Source organism: Physcomitrium patens, chromosome 16, assembly GCF_059467195.1.
Source record: "Physcomitrium patens ecotype Gransden chromosome 16, ASM5946719v1, whole genome shotgun sequence".
NCBI lineage: Eukaryota > Viridiplantae > Streptophyta > Bryopsida > Funariales > Funariaceae > Physcomitrium > Physcomitrium patens.
The window spans coordinates 16223891-16243207 of record NC_143425.1 but is presented as its reverse complement, the minus strand read 5'-3'; the positions used below and the strand labels follow the sequence as shown (position 1 = coordinate 16243207).

Genomic DNA, 19317 nt, shown 5'->3' with positions numbered 1-19317 from the left:
CGAAAAGTGATTAACCTGGAGAACCGAATATTAACAGCCACGCGAATGAATCAATCACCTCATATCTCTACGTTGCAGGTAGTTTGAAAGATACTGTTCCCCTGCAGCTCATGAATTTACGAGTCAAAGCAAGATTCTCAAGAACCACAAGCTCTACATTTAAGCTAAGCTCTCAAGTCAGTATGGGTAATACTGGAACATCATCAATAGTGCTAAAGATGGGAAAAGAGCAACACAAAGATATGATTTGAACTGATAACATGTGACATTTAGTTGACAATACAAATCATGGTTCTCGCTGGTGCACGTACCCAAGATAAGATGAATTAGATTTAATTAGATTTAGCGCGCATGTAAACTACTACCCAAGTTACTAGTTAGGGGCCGAATCATGAGCTTTTACTAAGCGTTTCAGAATTTCAGACTCCTGTTTGCCATATATACATCTACAAATACGCATAGCTCGCTTATGTGCATCATTGATGACTGCAACACTTGCCCCCTCTTCTTTAAATTTCTTGAGCCAGTAACAGGCAAAGTATAACGACATTCCATCACCAGGAGCAGCAGCTGTCATTGCATCAATAAGATTTTCAGGGAGAGGCAATTTTATGGCTAAGTCACCAAGCCGGTCCAGATTGAGATAACCAATCCAGTACATGATAAAGAATGAAGCGCGTATCAGCTGTACTTCATATAAATACAGACCAATATTCTTGAGGATATGTTCAAGTTTGAGGGCAAGTTTCGCCATTTTGAAGGATTCCGATTGCCCTGGTGTGACAGATTCCTTGTAGCCCCACAAAGATTGAAAGCGCTTGCTTACCTGCTTTAGTGGGGCGCTCAACTTTGCTTCCAACAAGCACCTCGAGCAATTACACTTAAATTCCCAGCTATTTTGGTCAAGGAGTTCCTGCCGCATCTGCCTTGGAAGAAGGGTATTAACATACGCCAGCGTTACCTCTTCCCCGGCTTCAATAGGACGTGAGGCATGTAAGAATAAGGTATCCCCAACATGAAGGCGAAATGAGTTGGAAGCACAGGAATGATTGATGAACGATGCAAGAGGCCACAATCCCAAAAACTGCCGCGCTGGCGGCTGCTGACCCGCAGCTAGTCCTCTGGTGCAGGATCCTGACTCATCCAGCGCATTTTGCAACACCACTCCTTTCATGCGAACCAGGGGCACATCATCCTTACACGAGTTCCACTTGCTATTAGGCCGGAATAACTCCAACGAAGGCACTTTTCCATTCCCATGGCAATCGCAATCCGCTAGACAGCACAGTTGCTGCAGCCATCTTGACGATTTTAATACAAGATTGGAAAGTTTGTATACCAACTCATCCCTTAGACAAGCATTAGATCGCCCCGACGATGTGACTATCTTTCTGCCTTCAGCGTTGACCACTGCAAGCGCATTACTCACGAGTAGTAAGTCCCCTACTTCCACGTCTCGCGTGACAAACAGCCCTCGCCTGCCTTTACCTTCCATCAATTTAATTTCAACAGGTCCTACAAAATCACTAAACTCCGGCAAATTAGATACATCATCGGCATCCCCCAGTAGGTGATTGTGAATCTCATACACACCTAAACGACTTTGCGAATCGTATGTTTTACTCCTGTTATGTGCCTGTCTGATTTCCTTCTCTGGCGAGTATTCTAATGCCATAGCGAAGCATTCGCTCGCCCGCTGAAACTGCTGCATATGACGGAGCGCACATCCTTTGCGATAAATGCTCTTCAAGTGTTGGGGATCCAGGTGCAGAGCTTCTTCAGCATCCACAAGAGCTCTCTCATAGTGGCACAACTTCATCCAAGCAGCTGCTCGATTTGAATACGCTAGCACCACTGTCTCAGTAGACACCTTCCCATTGCTTGTCGCCCCATTTTCACTATGCCCTTTCTTCCTGTTTTTCGCATTTGGCTTCCGTTGATTTGTACTCATAGCTTTTTGGATGCATTTAGTGTAAAAACCTATTGCTCCTGGCCAATCCTGCTTTGCAAATAACCGGTTTCCTTCCGTTCGCAGCGTTGCTGCATCCATGATCCCATAGGAATCGAACTCAACTGTAGATGGCGAACTATCTGACAACACTACGAGATCCTCCTCACTAGTGACATAGAGTGCAATTGATTCATCCGGCAAGTCTGACAAGAATGGCGCCTTAATTGCTATTTTGGCGCCTCTAGGGTACCGTCTCTGAACTTTAGCCCACGACGCCGACCCATCTAGAGTAGCGTCGTCAATCATAACCCTCGCAGCAAGCCCCTCGTCATCCTCCACCAATGTCTGAATCAAACTCAAAAAAAATGTGTCTGCGCATATGGTTGCGTAGAGCACACGCCCATGATTCCGTTTGCCAACGGCAAGATCAACTAGATGAATGGCGCGCATCCCCTCCACAGCTTTCTTTCGAACAGGAGGACGCTCCTTCTCCATGGCAACCCCTTTAGACGTCGTCATCATCGCCGCCGCCTCTTTCGTCAGCTGCCAGTCCCGCTCCAGCTCCCCGAACTGCTTCAGAAACCTCATGTGCGCCTCCATCAAGCCCGCCTTGTCCATGCGCAGGGAATATTTTACTAGTCCTCTCTCCAAGGGGGTTAGCTGGGGATCCATCCCATACAGCTGCAACGTTCCCAGCTGCATAAGAATCTCACGCCCCAGCTCGGTGCCTCCCAATGGAGCACTTCCCTTGCGGTAATGGGGATGCATTATGCCTTCAACTCTCATCCAATTACCCTTTCCGAATTCAAATTGCTCTCGCTGCTTCAGACACTCCAAATCTGAAGTCGGCAACAGTAAAATCCAGACAATCTATCTAGACAGGACCTCCGGAGACGCATAGATTCGAATGCAGTAAGGAACAGAAAATCAACCTAGATGATCGATCTGATTCCAACGCCTCGCTCATTGCCTAAGTCGCATCGCCAAGGGCATATGCTTGACTCTCGAAACAGTGCCAGAAACGTCTACACAAAGATAAGGTTCCGAAATCCCAAAACCCTACCGACACATTATGAGATTGAACAACAATCAACGAGGCCAACTGTGGGGACTAAGCGACCGCGACTACAACCCACCCCATCTAGGCTGTTCGCTGAAACCTAAAACCCTTGCGAAATTTTGCAGCGCAATCAAGGATGCACGCTCCGACAAAATGTCCGTCGGCGAGCACCAATTCCCGCCGCAGTCTCCCGACGAGGCGAGGAATGGCGCGACATCGCTGGGAGCAATGCGGAGACGAATTCAGAGAAACCAGTGTGGCTCCGATTCCAGAATCAACCTGCACAGCCCAAGCAGGACTCCAACTCCAGCAGCAGCAGCAGCTCAATTTAGCTTTCGGCACCATCCGAATCAGCGAGAGTTAAATGAAAAAAAAAAACCGCGCTGGGGCATCCGTCTTCGTCGCCCTCCCCCTGCGCAGCTTATGCCGCACGCGCGCCACCGTGGCAGCTGACGTGGCGTGACGTGTCCCATCTCGTGCTGGACTGCCCCACGTGGACGCCCCGGAAAAAGTAATTCCAAAGTAAAATTTCCGCGATTTTGTGGTAGTAAGTTTAGATTGTGTAAATATTTAAGATTGATTTTGAGTATATTATTTGTATATTTGGCTAATTGTCTGTATCTCCTCATTTAAGAGGTTTGTATAATATCATTTATAAATTATTAGTGAAAACCTATACTGTTGGCCACAAAATATATTTATTGAAAATTATAATTGGAAGACTAGTGATCTTGTAGTACTACACTTAGCAATTTGCAGCAACAACATGCAGAATTTTATCTCTAATTGATCAAAAGTTGAATTATTAGTTACTTTTGATGAAAACAATGAGATATTCAATCAATCACAGATGATTTTTGTCTCCTTTGATTTAACCCATTGATTAATCCTTCTTGAGTTGTTTTAAATAAGAGATAAGATAAGTATAATATATATATATATATATATATATATATATGGAGTTGTTAAAGCCACATCGCTCTCCTTGCTTTCTCATGTTTAATTTCGTCCATCCTTTGTTTCCATTCCTATTCTCTAATCCAAATCTCATATTCCTCATATCTTCTCATCCTATGTTTCCAACACCCACTATCTCTTATTCCCAACCTCCTTCTAATTCCTTGTTTTAGGATTAGAGGGGAATTAGAATTCTATTATATAATTATCTATTATATTTTTTATTTTTAAAAATTTTAAGTAGTGACATTTAATTCAAATAATGGCAAGCTAATAAAAGTAAGAATATGGATTATTTACAAATTAAAATAAAATAAATGTAAAGTGAATATAAAAGTAGGGATCTAACTTTATTTATAAAATTCACTTGAAATAAAATTTGATAATTGATATATTTTTAAGTATTAAATATTATATTATAATAATTACATAGTATATTATTAAATAAAACTAATATAAATTATGTTATAAAATATCATATTCCCTCTATTGTCCCCCCTCCTCTAATTTCAAAATAAAGAATTGGAAGAGATGGGAGAGGAAGAAGGAGGAGGAGGGACTAAAAATGAAGAAGGGAAAAGGATGGGCGTTGCAAATAAGGAATGGAGAGTACTTGGAATAAGAAACATGGAATTGAAAACAACAGATAGGAGATTGGAAACAAGATACATGAGATTAGAAACAAGAGACAAGGAATTGGAAACAAGAGATTAGAAATAAAGAAATGGAAACATGGAGACATAGAGAGTCAGAAACAAGTGAATGACGATGGATGAGGTTCGAAACATGAAGACATGGAGAGTCAAGAATAAGTGAATGAAGATGGAGGAGGTTCGGAACATGGAGACATGGAGAGTCAAGAACAAGTGAATGAGGATAGAGGAGGTTGAGAACATGGACACATGCAGAGTTACAAAGAAGTGAATGAGGATGGAAGAGGTTGAGAACAAGGAGACATGGAGAGTCAGGAACAAGTGAATGAGGATAGATGAGGTTGATAACAAGGAGACATGGAGAGTTAAGAAGAAGTGAATGAGGATGGAGGAGGTTGAGAATATAGAGTCATGGAAAGTCAGGAATAAGTGAATGAGGATGGAAGAGGTTGAGAACATGGAAACATGGAGAGTCAAGAACAAGTGAATGAGGATGGAGGAGGTTGAGAACAAGGAGACATGGAGAGTTAGGAATAAGTGAATCAAGATGGAGGAGGTTGAGAACATGGAGATATGGAAAGTCAGGAATAAGTGAATGAGGATGGAAGAGGTTGAGAATATGGAGACATGGAGAGTCAAGAACAAGTGAATGAGGATGGAGGAGGTTGAGAATATGGAATCATGGAGAGTCAAGAACAAGTGAATGAGGATGGAGGAAGTTGAGAACAAGGAGACATGGAGAGTTAGGAACAAGTGAATGAGGATGGAGGAGGTTGAGAACAAAGAGACATGGAGAGTCAAGAACAAGTGAATGAGGATGGAGGAGGTTGAGAACAAGGAGACATGGAGAGTTAGGAACAAGTGAATCAGGATGGAGGAGGTTGAGAACATAGAGATATGAAAAGTCGGGAACAAGTGAATGAGGATGGAGGAGGTTGAGAACAAGGAGACATGGAGAGTTAGGAACAAGTGAATCAGGATGGAGGAGGTTGAGAACATGGAGATATGAAAAGTCGGGAACAAGTGAATGAGGATGGAGGAAGTTAAGAACAAGGAGACACGGAGAGTCAAGAACAAGTGAATGAGGATGGAGGAAGTTAAGAACAAGGAGACACGGAGAGTCAAGAATAAGTGAATGAGGATAGATGAAGTTGAAAACATGGAGACATGGAGAATCAGGAACAAGTGAATGAGGATGGAGGAGGTTCGGAACATGGAGACATGGAAAGCCAAGAACAAGTGAATGAGGATGGAGGAGGTTTGGAACATGGAGACATGGAGAGTCAAGAACAAGTGAATGAGGATAGAGGAGGTTGAGAACATGGAAACATGCAGAGTTACAAAGAAGTGAATGAGGATGGAAGAGGTTGAGAACAAGGAGACATGGAGAGTCAGAAACAAGTGAATGAGGATGGAGGAGGTTGATAACAAGGAGACATGGAGAGTCAAGAAGAAGTGAATGAGGATGGAAGAGGTTGAGAACATGGAAATATGGAAAGTCAGGAATAAGTGAATGAGGATGGAAGAGGTTGAGAACATGGAAACATGGAGAGTCAAGAACAAGTGAATGAGGATGGAGGAGGTTGAGAACAAGGAGACATGGAGAGTTAGGAATAAGTGAATCAAGATGGAGGAGGTTGAGAACATGGAGATATGGAAAGTCAGGAATAAGTGAATGAGGATGGAAGAGGTTGAGAATATGGAGACATGGAGAGTCAAGAACAAGTGAATGAGGATGGAGGAGGTTGAGAATATGGAATCATGGAGAGTCAAGAACAAGTGAATGAGCATGGAGGAGGTTGAGAACAAGGAGACATGGAGAGTTAGGAACAAGTGAATTAGGATGGAGGAGGTTGAGAACAAGGAGACATGGAGAGTCAAGAATAAGTGAATGAGGATGGAAGAGGTTGAGAACAAGGAGACATGGAGAGTTAGGAACAAGTGAATCAGGATGGAGGAGGTTGAGAACATGGAGATATGAAAAGTCGGGAACAAGTGAATGAGGATGGAGGAGGTTGAGAACAAGGAGACATGGAGAGTTAGGAACAAGTGAATCAGGATGGAGGAGGTTGAGAACATGGAGATATGAAAAGTCGGGAACAAGTGAATGAAGATGGAAGAGGTTGAGAACATAGAGACATGGTGAGTCAAGAACAAGTGAATGAGGATGGAGGAAGTTGAGAACAAGGAGACACAGAGAGTCAAGAATAAGTGAATGAGGATAGATGAAGTTGAAAACATGGAGACATGGAGAGTCAGGAACAAGTGAATGAGGATGGAGGAGGTTCGGAACATGGAGACATGGAAAGCCAAGAACAAGTGAATGAGGATGGAGGAGGTTTGGAACAAGAGACATGTGACTTGGGACATGGAACATTAGATAGGGGATTAAGAATCAAAAACAAAGATGGAAGTGGAGAAAACTAATCATGAAATGACAAAGAAGAGTGTGGCTCTAGCAAAATTGGGATGTGGCTTTAACAATTCTCTATATATCTATAGATATATACATATACATAAAGACTTATATTCTTTAGAATTCCATTAAAAAAAAAATCTTTTCTTTTTCCACTTGTTGTGCTTTTGAATTCTTTAAAGCATAATACATCATGATAGGTTTGCATAGCTTCCATGAAATTCTTTTATAGATTTGAAGCTCATAAAGAAATTCATCATGTGTATGTGGATTTGATACATTATTTTTATTATTATTATTTTCTCCTAATTGAAAATGATTGCATCCAAGTTGGAAATTGTTGACTTTGGCCTCTAATTATAAGTAATCATTTATTTTTTTATTTTAAAAAACCAAAAAAACAAAACAAAAACAAAACAAAAAAAACAAAAACAAAGTTGGTAAAATCATTCTTTAACTTGTATTTGATACAATTTGTAATGAGATATCCTAACTAGGTATATTGATGAAATCATTTGCTCCTACTATTGCTCTATATTTATATATATATTTGCACAAAGAAGACAAAGAAGATATGTCTTTTTATGAGTGATTTTAATGTTGGATAGAAATGGGTGTCCTCCCTATTGTGAAGTATTATTTTAATGTTTTACTTCTTTTATTTATAATTGCATTCCTAAGTCAAATTAAAAAAGTGAAAATCTATTTTGGTTAAATTATTCCACACAAATTTTCTAAATTCATTTTGATTTGATATAATGGCTCAATAATATTTTGATTTATTTTATCATGACATTTTATTAAAATTGTATTGTAAACTGGAGTTAAGTTGACTTTCTTTTAGACCATTTGTCATCATGGAACTCTGGAAAGTTGATAATTCTGAATATAATCCTCCTCTCTCTCTCTCTCTCTATATACATATATATATTTATACAAATATGTGTTAAGTTCCATGTTTTTTTATTACATGTTTTTAATGGAGCATGTAATTTAAAATATAAACTATCAATGATGGCCCTAGATTTGTCATGAAAACTACATATTAAATTATATGTTACACAAAATACAACTACATGAATCTCATGGTTGTGATTTGTAATATAGTTTTAAATTATGTACATAGAACATAAATGATCATTAATTTTTTTACATAAATACTTCTTGATTTTACAAATGAAAAATTAGAAAACTCTATTCTGTTTGGTTTTATTATTATAGATATTAAAAAATATTGAACATTTCATATTATTGTTTGAATTTTATGAACATGTATAAATTATATATATATATAATTTTATGAACATGTATAAATTATATATATATATAATTTTATGAACATGTATAAATATTGTATATATATATATATATATGCATATTTATCACACAAATAGATTATTGTTAATTTTTTTTAGTAATATATTTAAAAATAAAATATAATTTACATTTTTAAAACAAGATTGACTTTAATCACTTTCAATAAGATTTATTTTAGGATCAATTTATTAAATCCAAATATTATAATATTGGCAAGATAAAAAAATATAATTGCTATTAATATTTTCTTATAAAATTTACTGTACTGAATAATTTGTAATTCAAAGTATACAAAAGTCATTAATTTACATGTTAAGACATTTTTGTTCGGAATTATGAAAGATCCTGATTTTTGTAGAGGGTGAGAAAACAGTCATTTTTATTACACAATGCCTGTTTGTAATCTTAAATGATTCAAAAAATAAGTTGTATATATTATGTGAAGTGAATGATGAAACAAACAAACACCCACATTTCATCTGCCTCTGTCCTCTCTTCCACCTCATTTGACAAGTTGTGGAGTAACAGCTTAGCCCTCGTAATCACAAGTTCACATGATTCTTAGTTTGAAAGTCGTCATCACTTCCATGAAAAAAATTTCATAGCTAAGAGAACTATGGGGGTGTGTGTTACCAACAATGAATAATAACCCACTACTATTTAAGTATCTCTCTACTTTTCATTTGGCATTTGAAACAAGTGAATACAAAATACGAAGTTCCAGGGTAGTTAAATACCAATCTGCTTTCATGTCAAGTGATTAGGGTAATTGGCAATGTCCGAGCACGGTTATAGGTCCATCCCGGGCATGGATACCACTCGAAGGAACGATATCCCAGTTAATGAACGATATTTCCTTCATTCATCCAGCGTTCATCGAATCCTGACCACGGCACCTCGGATAGGGGCAGCCAAACCGCAAACCAGATGGGGTCGTGGATTTGCGGACCTGGGCTCAACCGAGGAGGTCGAAACTTCGACGGTGAAAGAGGGGGAGTTGAATTTCGGCGTGGGAGTGTAAGAATTTGAGATGCTTGGGGGAGAAGAATGCGAGACTGGTGCTGCAAACCTAGATGCCTAATTGGGCTTGTGTTGTTTGCATGTCAGACTTGTTGATCGTTTCGCATTTCAGTCCAAGTAGGAGGTGTCTGCGAATGCTTTTCGGGTGGGTACAATACGGTTACTCGCGAGCATTCCAGAAGTTCGTTGCGTCGATCCGGTGCTCAAGATTTTGCGTATGTGGGGCGTAAAGAATGATGGTTGAGGTTTGAGTGGAAGACAGCCTTGGCAGAGTGAATGGCAGTTAACGGGAGGAGGTTCACTTTATTTGAGTTCCATCGTGAGGTGGGCTGTAGGAACAGGTGCGGACGGTTTTCGGTGGACGTCAGGCGTAGAAATCGAGGTGGAGGTTTGCAGTGGAGCTGGTAGGATACTATCTTCGGTCGTTTAAGAATTTGAGGAAAGTGAAAGCTGTGTTGAACCGAAGCTGAGTTTCGATTGTTGGTCAGTTTACTTAGAATTATGGGTAATGAGGTGACAGTGATGTCCCTGCATTATGTTGGATGAATTTTGAGAGGAATTTCGGGCTATGTCATAGCTGAGTTGATATCATCGAGGTTTCGGTTGGTTGATTTGGGGATGGGCCGGGTAGAGAGGCGGAGTGGAGTTGAGAGTGAGTGGGTAGTCGTTGCCGGATTACGAGTTGCGAATTAGTTAGGGCAAGGAAGTGACGGGATCGTCTCCCGGAAGAAATGGACGACGATGAATGGGGATTGAGTATGGAGGAGTTGGATTCATTGGAGAATAATGCGAAGAAGCAGCTTGCTGAAAGACAAAGATCCTCTTCCACAGCATCTGTCTCGCCACCGAGGTACTCTTACCATGGACAACAACAACAACGCTCCGCGTTTGCTTCTCCAAGGAAACAGATGTTTCACTCGCCCTCCAGAAGCTCTGGCCCAATTTCTAAAATGTCCATCAAATTCTTTGTGGATCATCCAGGTCGAATCGGTGTTCAAGCCGCTTTCAACAAGGTGAATTGTGCATTTTAGATTGCAGAATTTATTTGTCTTTTGATGTTTTGTGACATGAGTGCTTGCAGGTGTTACTGAAAAAAATTCTATCTAACCCTTGATAAACCCTGCGCGGGGTTTAAGAAATTTCCTATTCTTTCCGTTTTAGAGTAGAGGTGCTGTTTGCCTCCAGCTTTTCTACAACTTTTGCGTCATTACTTTTCCTTTATTTGAATTTGTTTTGGAGAAAATTGTTTAATCGTACGATGTGTCCCTGCAGCATCTTGTGGGTGGTTTCAAGATGGTACCAGGGCACGAGTGGGATGCAAATCGTCGGTGGGTCTATGAACACAACGCATTTGTTGACGTTCTGCCTACTGTTTCCATTATAACTGTGTAACAAGACTGTTTTTCGGTCTGATAGTTGTCGTGGTTACAGAATTTGGCATTTCCCCGCAACTCGTTTCGAGGAGGTGGTCAGAAGAATCACAACCTTGCCGGAGGTCTCAGTAGATGTATGTTTTTCAGTTACCTGCTGTCGAGATTTGTTTTGTTTGTCTTCTTTCAAAGGTTATCCATTTTAAATGGTTTGTATTCCCAGACCTTGAATTTGAATCGATGGTCGACAGTTCAATGATTTGATATTCCTCTGCTGAAGTGACCATTGTTATTTGTACATTGCCGTATTCTTAACTGTTATAAGTCTTTTTCTGTGAAATTCTGCAGGTTGAAGCTACTCCACCACTGATGCTGCCGCCAGGTGGGATTCAAGACCAGCGACAGACAGGTCCATACTTTCCGTTACTTCAGAAAGATTTCTACTTCACACACGAGTCCACATCTTGTTTTCTTATTCTCTAACGACTAATTTCGTTACCTACTTATTCAGACAGGCTATGTGTGCACGGTCTATTTGCTTTGATGAAATGCACGCAGTACATAGTTTGTCCATAGTTAGTGGTCATACACGTATTACTTCTTAATCTATAGTGGCAGGGTTTGTGGATCTTTTAAATCTTCTAAAAACCTGGAGGTGCTTTTGTAACAGCATCGAATATGCATCTATCTGGCAGTCCGTTAAATCTTCCCCAACGATCTCAGGCTGAACTTCCAGAGCCTGTTGGAGATCAAACCCTCGCAAGTCCTCCTCGTCTGCAACTATTCAAAGAGAGTGCTCACACAAACTCTTCCAAAAGTCCTATTAAAGCTAAGGGATCTGGGTTGGTGGCGCAGATTTACTTAATGGACCCAGATCATGTTGCTGTCAGGAGTCCCTTCAATTTGGTGCGTATTTTCCAGAATGCACCGGTGTAGTATTGATGGGTAGAGTTCATTCTGAAGAGCAGAGATCTATTCTTGGGATATAGTATGAAATCATGGGCTTTTACCGTGGCATGAACTGTAGCAAGTAAAACCAAAAGAGATCCCTGAGTTCCTAAGCCACTGGCCGAGTTTCTTTTCTTACGTTGTCTTGAAATGAGAGGAATCAGAAATATGTTTTACCTATGGCGGTTATTATAATTTCACGGTATATTCTTGATACGTACACCGTCCGAGGCTGGTGTCAGCTTGTCTTTGCTAGAAGGCACGAAGATGAATCAGTAACGTCACGGTGGGGCTTTAAGAGGAACGAGACCGCAGTCTGGTTTTCGGTCAAGAGCGAGACTTAATCTGATGATTGTTATGGTATAGTTTTTGTGTAGGGGTTTGACTAGAATGATGTCTTGTTTTTCTTTGCAGAAAGTAAAGGAAGCTTGTCAGTCTGTGCCTGGAAGAGTATGGAATGCTGAAGAAAGGTGAGCTTGTATATTTATTAGTAGTTTACAATCAAAATTCTTTCACAATCTGCCAGTGCTCAGGCATTGAGATGTATTTTGTGCAGATGCAAGTAGATAGGTTATGTTGCTTTTTGCGTTGTGAGTCGTCTATATGAGGCATTTTAGAATTCTAGTCGGTGAACAAGTATTGTTTAAGGGTTTTGTGGAATGATAGGGTCTGGGTGATTCCAAGGAGCAAGATGGAGGAGCTTGTGGAAGCGCTGTCTAGAATTCCTGTTACGGTTAGTCTATTTTTTGAAGTTTGAACGTTTTTCATGCATGTATTGCATGTGATCTCATTCGTTTTGAGTGCTCCGCAGACCCCTCATTCTCGCATGTCTATTGTCTAACCCTATTTATACAGTGTGATAGGAAGGTGTACTTGTCAGTTTATTTTCTCTCGGATTTTATCCATATCTACGTTGTGTGGTGCACGAAATAAAAAAACTGCCTCATCGATGATCTGTGTGTGCTGCTCTGTAGGTTGAGGCTGTGCCACCCTTGTGTCTGCCTGCGGCTAAGTTTCCAGTCAGAAGTGGTTGGACTTGCCCCATCTTGTTGATATCCTTTTTGTTTTTCTTGACTGTCCCCATTCGTAAGATCACTGCGATCTTCCTATAATAACTTTGACATCAATCCATTAGTTTGGAGGAGTTGACTTGATCTGAGTAGACAATAATCAAATATTGTTTTGAATGTTTCAATTGTGATCCGACGTGGTAGTTTTTTGTGAGTATTTGAACAGTTATATTTGTTATGACCATGCCGGATTCATTAATTGGCTTGAGTTGTTTGTGCACAGATGACTTAAAGTTCTCCCAATCTGAAAGAGAACCTGCACCAAGTTCTTCGCAAACCAAGTCTGAATCTGTTAACGTGCCCAAGGCTTTGATCAAACTTTACCTCCACCATAGTGGTGATATTGCAGCCAAGTTCGAATACAATGCCGTAGGATGCACCCTCCTTTGTTTGTTCTTTATAATTAAGCTCAATATGTTCAGATGCATTGCCTTTTCTCTATGTTCTGTGGATGATGTTTTTCCTTAACTTCTTCTTAGTCTTCTTGTACTCTTTTCTATCTTTACTTTGGTTTAAACCTTTCTTTTTAAGAATACTTTGTGTTGCTTCTTGCAGAAAATAGTTGCTGCAATGCGAACTGTTCCAAGAGCAGAGTGGAATCCTAAAGAAAGGTGGATTTTTTTGTTTTACTTTGATCTCTGATACGTTCTCAACATCTCAATAGATCTAAAGTGTTCGACTTAGTACGTTTTGGGATGATATATGCACTCTCAAAATTAAAATGAACTTGACATGAACATCTCTAATTTTGTAGTGTTGCACGGCAGGTTGTGGCTATTCCCAATCTCTTCCGTATCTGAAGCTGAGAAAATTATGAGTAATATAAGTGACTTGGATGTTAGTGTAAGCCATTACATACTTTCAACCTTCTTTTTTATACCTAAAATAATTCCACGCCGCCGAGTAGACGAAAGTCTCTGAATAAGCACAGAATTTTAGGCTTCTGATTAAGCAAGTGTGTACCAGGTCGAAGGGCTGGAACCGTTAGTACGACGCGCTATCGAAGCGGCTGCTGCTGTTCCAAATTTGCTAGGTACCCCTCTTTGCATGAGGCTTTTTAATACAAAAATACATACACGCGTGCACAGACTGGGCCTCGCCTAGATTTCCTCCCCATTATTCCGCATAATTCGTGATGAATGATTCTTTGGCCAAGTGCACAAATTTTTGTCTCAGTTCATTTGAAAATGATGGTTTGGAAGGCACGTTTTTGGTTTCTGACGTTAGTGGACTTGGTTTTGTAGAAAAATACAATGAAGTTCCTGAACACCTAGAGACAAAGTTATTACCGTTTCAACGTGATGGTGTTAGGTATGTCTTTACGTCTAATCATCATTGCATACTATGCACATTCATTTGTGGTCCCATCACTACGTCCGTATGTACGTGGTGTTCAAGTATGCAATGGAATATATTGCTGAGGAGATGAGATTTAGTAGTAGTCCTTTGTTACACTCTTTGCAAGTAGTGTATAATGGATACTTTTTGTCTTAGTGAAATCTTTCCGCCCATGAATGTGTCGACATGCACTTCAGATTCGCTCTCCAGCGCGGCTGCCGCGTAATGATAGCAGATGAAATGGGTCTCGGCAAGACTTTGCAGGTAACTCGCTATTTCGTTCAGACTTGCATTACTTTTTCTTCAAAGTCTTTAAACCCTTCGTTTTGATCTCTTTTAGTATTTTTTGTGAGTATTCACTAGAGGTGATCATTTTTCTCGCCCCTAATGCGGGATGTAGGTAATATTTAAACAGGTATCATCTCATCTATATAAAAAATCTTCTCTAAAATGACTGCGACTGTTGTGGTTGTTGGTCTGCAACTGCACTGTCACTGAATTGCTGGAAATTTGTTCGTCGTTGGAATTTGTTAAGCAAATGCTGGGAAGGTTCAGTAATTGAAAGGTTGAAGAAGCTGCTAAAATAGCGTAGATGCTAATCGTTTTCGATATTCTTTAGGTTTAAAGGAAAAGTACATGTCCTGTTTCACATGCTAGTTACGCATGAAATTGCAGGCAATTGCAGTGGTGTCATGCTTAGAAGAAGATTGGCCAGTTTTGATTGTGGTCCCTTCATCGTTGCGACTACAATGGGCGATGGTAAGCCTTTGTCTCCCGCGACCGTTGCTTAGTAAGATGTCTTCGTTTGCCCTTGACGTGAGCAGACTGCTTTAAGTCACTAAGACTACGTATTATAATCTCATCGCGAGCTGACTTAATTCTCTGGCGTTTTCAGTCACTTCAGCAATGGCTGGATATCCGGCCTAGCGACATTACGGTGAGAGACAGTCTCCCTAGCTTTTGGGATTACACTTAGTTATTGTCAACACTCAATATAAATAAACGTGCAAGCTTGTGATGGGATGTTGGTCGTAGCCATATCAGTTGTTGAGTTGGTTGTGCTGCACACTTTTTACATGGTGTTTAAGTACTCAAATGTCATGCATTTGTCGGTAACATTTTTAGGTTATGATCTGCGCAGGTGTTTATGTCACAATATTCAAGCTGGAATAAGGAGGGCTTCAATATCGTGAATTCAGCCACCAGGGGCCATGTGAAACTGGATGGCTTGTTTAATATTGTGTCATATGATTTGGTAACTAAGTTGGCTGATGCCATCAGCGAGGCTCAATTTAAGGTCATCCAGCAAACCCCCGAGTTTCAATTACTTAATCATATATTTCCGTTGGGTGGCAAATTTGAAATGGTCTTGGAAATTCAATAAACCATGATGTGCATAGTGATAATTATGATAGTTTCTTGTTTGAGAAGTGCACTGATGTCAGCGCATGGATCATTCGGAGACTGAAGGTTACTTGATCACTTGCAGATAATTATTGCGGATGAAGCGCATTATCTAAAGAATGCACAGGCGAAAAGGACAAATGCTTGTGTTCCTCTACTTCAGGCAAGATCTTTTCCGACTTTGTTTCGGATCCTTGGGTTAATTTTTGTGCTTTTGAATTAATATGGAATAAATGCATTATATTGGAGTTGATATATAAAGTATGCTTGTGCAGAAAGCCAAATATGCTGTACTTCTTAGTGGAACACCGGCACTTTCTCGTCCTATAGAACTCTTCAAACAGGTAATATTTGCAATTCTCACTTCATCTGTCTAATCCGTGGTCAAAGAGGATGAGTGTTAATGTTTGTCAGCCAATTTCAATAGTGCATGAATCAAGTAAATAATTTGCGCAGGTCATTATTTGTGTTACATAATATTTCAGTCTTGTTTGTTGTGCTACTTAACATTCCAGTCTTGTTTATTGTCCGCAGCTGGAAGCTTTGCAACCAACGGTGTACAAGAATGGTGTATCTGAATATGGCAATCGTTATTGCCTTGGTGTGAGTATTTTCCCTGGTGTCTTATAAACAGTAATGTGGATTGAGAAACACTTTGTTTTATGCTTCGTCTCCTATTCACCTTTGTCGTGCTGTGACTCTATGCAGGGGCACTTTGGAATGTATCAAGGATCAAGTAATCTTCAAGAACTTCATGCTCTTGTAAAGTCAACGGTAATGATTCGAAGGTTGAAGAAGGATGTTCTTTCTGAACTACCTCAGAAACGACGTCAACAGGTTCTGACATTAATACTCTGCTAAAATCTAAACAAAATATTGCGTTTATCTACAACTAGTTGGTGCACCACCATGTGAACTGCATGATGCTTTGTTATTTTAACTATGAACCGTTTCGTACTTGCCTAATGTTGACCTAGAATTGAGATGTCATGTTCAAGGTGTAACACGTGAAAAATAACCTGCCACGATACCTAAGTGAAAGCTTCATTGATGAGGATGACAATCAAATTCTGTTTCATATTGCAGGTGTTTGTCTCGTTAGAAGACAAAGGGATCAGGCACATGAAAGCCCTTTTTCACGAGGCATGAATCGTATCTCTAATTTTGGTATTTTGGTGTAGCGCGTAGGGTACAGACTGGATCTTGCAATCTTTATGTTACTTGTGAACGGAGTTTTCGCAATTTCAATAGTCTATGGGAGTGATCAATGGTTGTGGTTGTAAATAGATTAACTGAAGCATGTTGTATGATTGATCAGTTGAATGAAATAAAGGATGCCATGAAGCTTTGCAAGGAAGATGAGAAAGAAAGGATGAAGTATTCGGAGAAACAACTGCTCAACAAGGTAGGGGGCTACATCAGAACTACATTAGTCTCGCAATTTAATGAGATTTTACCGCTAATTGCTCCTGTATTTGTTCATGTCAAGGTCTATGCTTACTCTTCCCAAATGCAGGATGGTTATAGCAGATGAGTTGAATGCCATGGTTGGTTTATATTAATGCTATTTTGGTGCAACTTGCACACATTCCTCACAGATCTACACAGAATCGGCTGTTGTGAAACTACCAGCTGTCCAGGAGTATCTGACAACAATGATCGATGTTCGTGCGATTCCTCCAGCTCAGTCAATCTCGTTAATTGTTGTGGCAGTTTTGATTGCCAATTTCCTTGAAGAAGCACTGTCCAACTTATAATCCTGCTAGTGATGTACTCGTCGATGAAGAAAATTATTGCTTATTTCACGCACCACTTGTGCTTACAATGTGTTGAATTGTCAATACGTGTATCGAGCTTAGTATGTAACTAGGTTTTCCATCTACTGATGACGTGATTGCATCACATGCAGGCAGAGTGCAAGTTTTTGGTATTTGCTCATCATCAAAGTATGTTGGACGGGATTGAACAATTGCTCATGGTATGAACAGTTCTAATTTGAACCTCTGATTCGGCCCTTCCTATTCGGCGCAGTTGGCTACAATTTCAAGGATTAATAGAGAGCCACCTTGTGTGATATTTTAGATGATATATGGGTAGTGGAACATTCTCAACTAATGTGCTGTTTTCTAATCTGCAGAAAAAGAAAGTCGGCCTTATCCGTATAGATGGGGGAACACCGCAATCTGCTCGGCAAGCACTAGTCACTCGGTTTCAGGAAAATGACAACATAATTGCAGCAGTGGTACGTTTTGTTAAATTTCGTTGATATTTTGTAACACTGAATAAGGATCTGTGCTTGCTCACTTTGAGTTTGAGTCTGCCTTCTTAGCTTTCATGGATATGGCTCACCGTCTTGCGAATGCTGATGTTGCAGCTAGGAATACGCGCAGCAGGTGTTGGATTGACTCTGACTGCAGCTAGCACCGTCATCTTTGCTGAGATGTCGTGGACACCTGGAGACCTTGTTCAAGCGGAGGATAGAGCTCACCGTATTGGCCAGGTCTATATTCCAACTTCTTCGGCCTTTCCTTGATAATAAAGTAGGTCGTGGACACTAAGAGCATCGTGAAACCATAATTGAGCTGAGGAGCTTAATTGGGTATTGATAATCGGCTATCACAGAAATATTCGAGTTTAAAAGACTTACAGTTTTTGACGTTGGCTGTATCAGGCCTCTTCTGTCAATGTATATTACCTTCATGCACATGACACCATCGATGATATAATCTGGTCTGTTCTCTTCAGAGGCCTTGACGTTTACTTTCCTTTTACATTCCCATGAGTACAGCTGAATCCAGCTCAATCAGTAGCAGAACAAGAACTGTGACATGTTTAGCTTCACATTTCACTAATAGCGTTCTTTAATGCGTGAAATCTGCAGGGACACTGTTCAAAACAAACTGGAGAACCTTAGTCAGGTCAGATTTAATCAATGTCATTTAATTATTTCTGCTGTTGACAGTTTCAGTGTTGGTGTTTCTCTCTCGTTTTGTAAATTGACTAGTTTTTATTTATTAACTTATTTGTTTGTTTGTTTTGTATTTTATTTTGTACATAGCCATCTGGAACAAGAAGTTATCTGAAGTGTTGATTGATCACAGGTGCTGGATGGTCAGGAAAACACTTTGCAAGTAGCGGCACCGCCTAAAACTTATGCTCATGTGCCACGAGGACAAAGCACGTTGGATTCTTTCTTGCATCCTTCTGCTGCTGCTTCCTTGAATCAGCCTCAATGTGAGGGAAACAGTTCCTTGCCTGGTTCAGACTTCTCAACCTCCATGCGAGACGAGTTTCTATTTGATCCAGAGCTTGTTGAAGAGCCCATGCATGTAACCTCCAGTGCGAATTTCAGAGAGCCCGATAGGAGCTTTAATGGACACAGCTATCCTCCTCAAATGGGTCAAATGGGTGATCCTCTGAAAAGAAGCTCGGACAGGATAGATTATGATGGTTCCGACGCGACAAATGATTATAAGCGAAAGAGATTATTTTAGGAGTGGTCGGTATAAGGAAATAGCTCATCTGCCTCATTCTTCCGAAAAATTGCTACTTCTGCATGTGGAGAAACTATTTTGAAGCCTTGCACTGACGTTAGCCCATACTATAGTCAAAGGGAATTACATCCGCAGATCTTATTTATTTTTTCCAGTGTGTGACAAGTCTATTTCAGTAACATTTTCGTTCGCTGAGGGATAATGAATTTAAACTGACACAAACGTCGAAGGGAGGATTTTAGCCGCATTTTAATGGCTTGTTGCTAAATATTCGTGTACAATGGCCGCATTTGTGTACATGAATTGTACTGTAGTTTTG

The 19317-nt window shown here is 40.2% G+C and overlaps 2 protein-coding genes across 3 annotated transcripts; one reads left to right on the top strand and one right to left on the bottom strand.

Annotated features, from left to right (window-relative positions):
• Nucleotides 1-243: 243 nt before the first annotated feature.
• Nucleotides 244-3360, bottom strand: LOC112293247 (methyltransferase FGSG_00040). The gene is made up of 2 exons (XM_024542460.3): nt 1594-3360; nt 244-1410 (listed from the first exon to the last, which is right to left on the bottom strand). The coding sequence occupies exons 1-2, from the start codon at nt 2735-2737 to the stop codon at nt 374-376; spliced, it is 2181 nt and encodes a 726-aa protein (XP_024398228.1). The 5' UTR covers nt 2738-3360; the 3' UTR covers nt 244-373.
• Nucleotides 3361-9371: 6011 nt separating this feature from the next.
• On the top strand, nt 9372-19266 carry LOC112293494 (uncharacterized). Of its 2 annotated transcripts, none has more exons than XM_090243526.1 (30): nt 9372-10387; nt 10647-10702; nt 10806-10881; nt 11093-11153; nt 11415-11650; nt 12107-12162; nt 12359-12425; nt 12667-12721; nt 12986-13131; nt 13318-13373; nt 13530-13605; nt 13729-13795; nt 14007-14073; nt 14298-14364; nt 14776-14859; nt 14996-15037; nt 15242-15397; nt 15590-15667; nt 15780-15848; nt 16039-16107; nt 16213-16341; nt 16591-16647; nt 16823-16909; nt 17103-17168; nt 17414-17482; nt 17642-17746; nt 17879-18004; nt 18176-18234; nt 18386-18422; nt 18606-19266. In XM_090243526.1, exons 1-30 carry the CDS (start codon nt 10106-10108, stop codon nt 18996-18998), a joined length of 2994 nt encoding a protein of 997 aa, XP_090099652.1. In that variant the 5' UTR covers nt 9372-10105; the 3' UTR covers nt 18999-19266. The 2 variants fall into 2 exon arrangements, with proteins under 2 accessions (XP_090099652.1, XP_024398738.1); XM_024542970.3 differs by having other exon boundaries at nt 9967-10387; nt 12341-12425.
• Nucleotides 19267-19317: the final 51 nt, after the last annotated feature.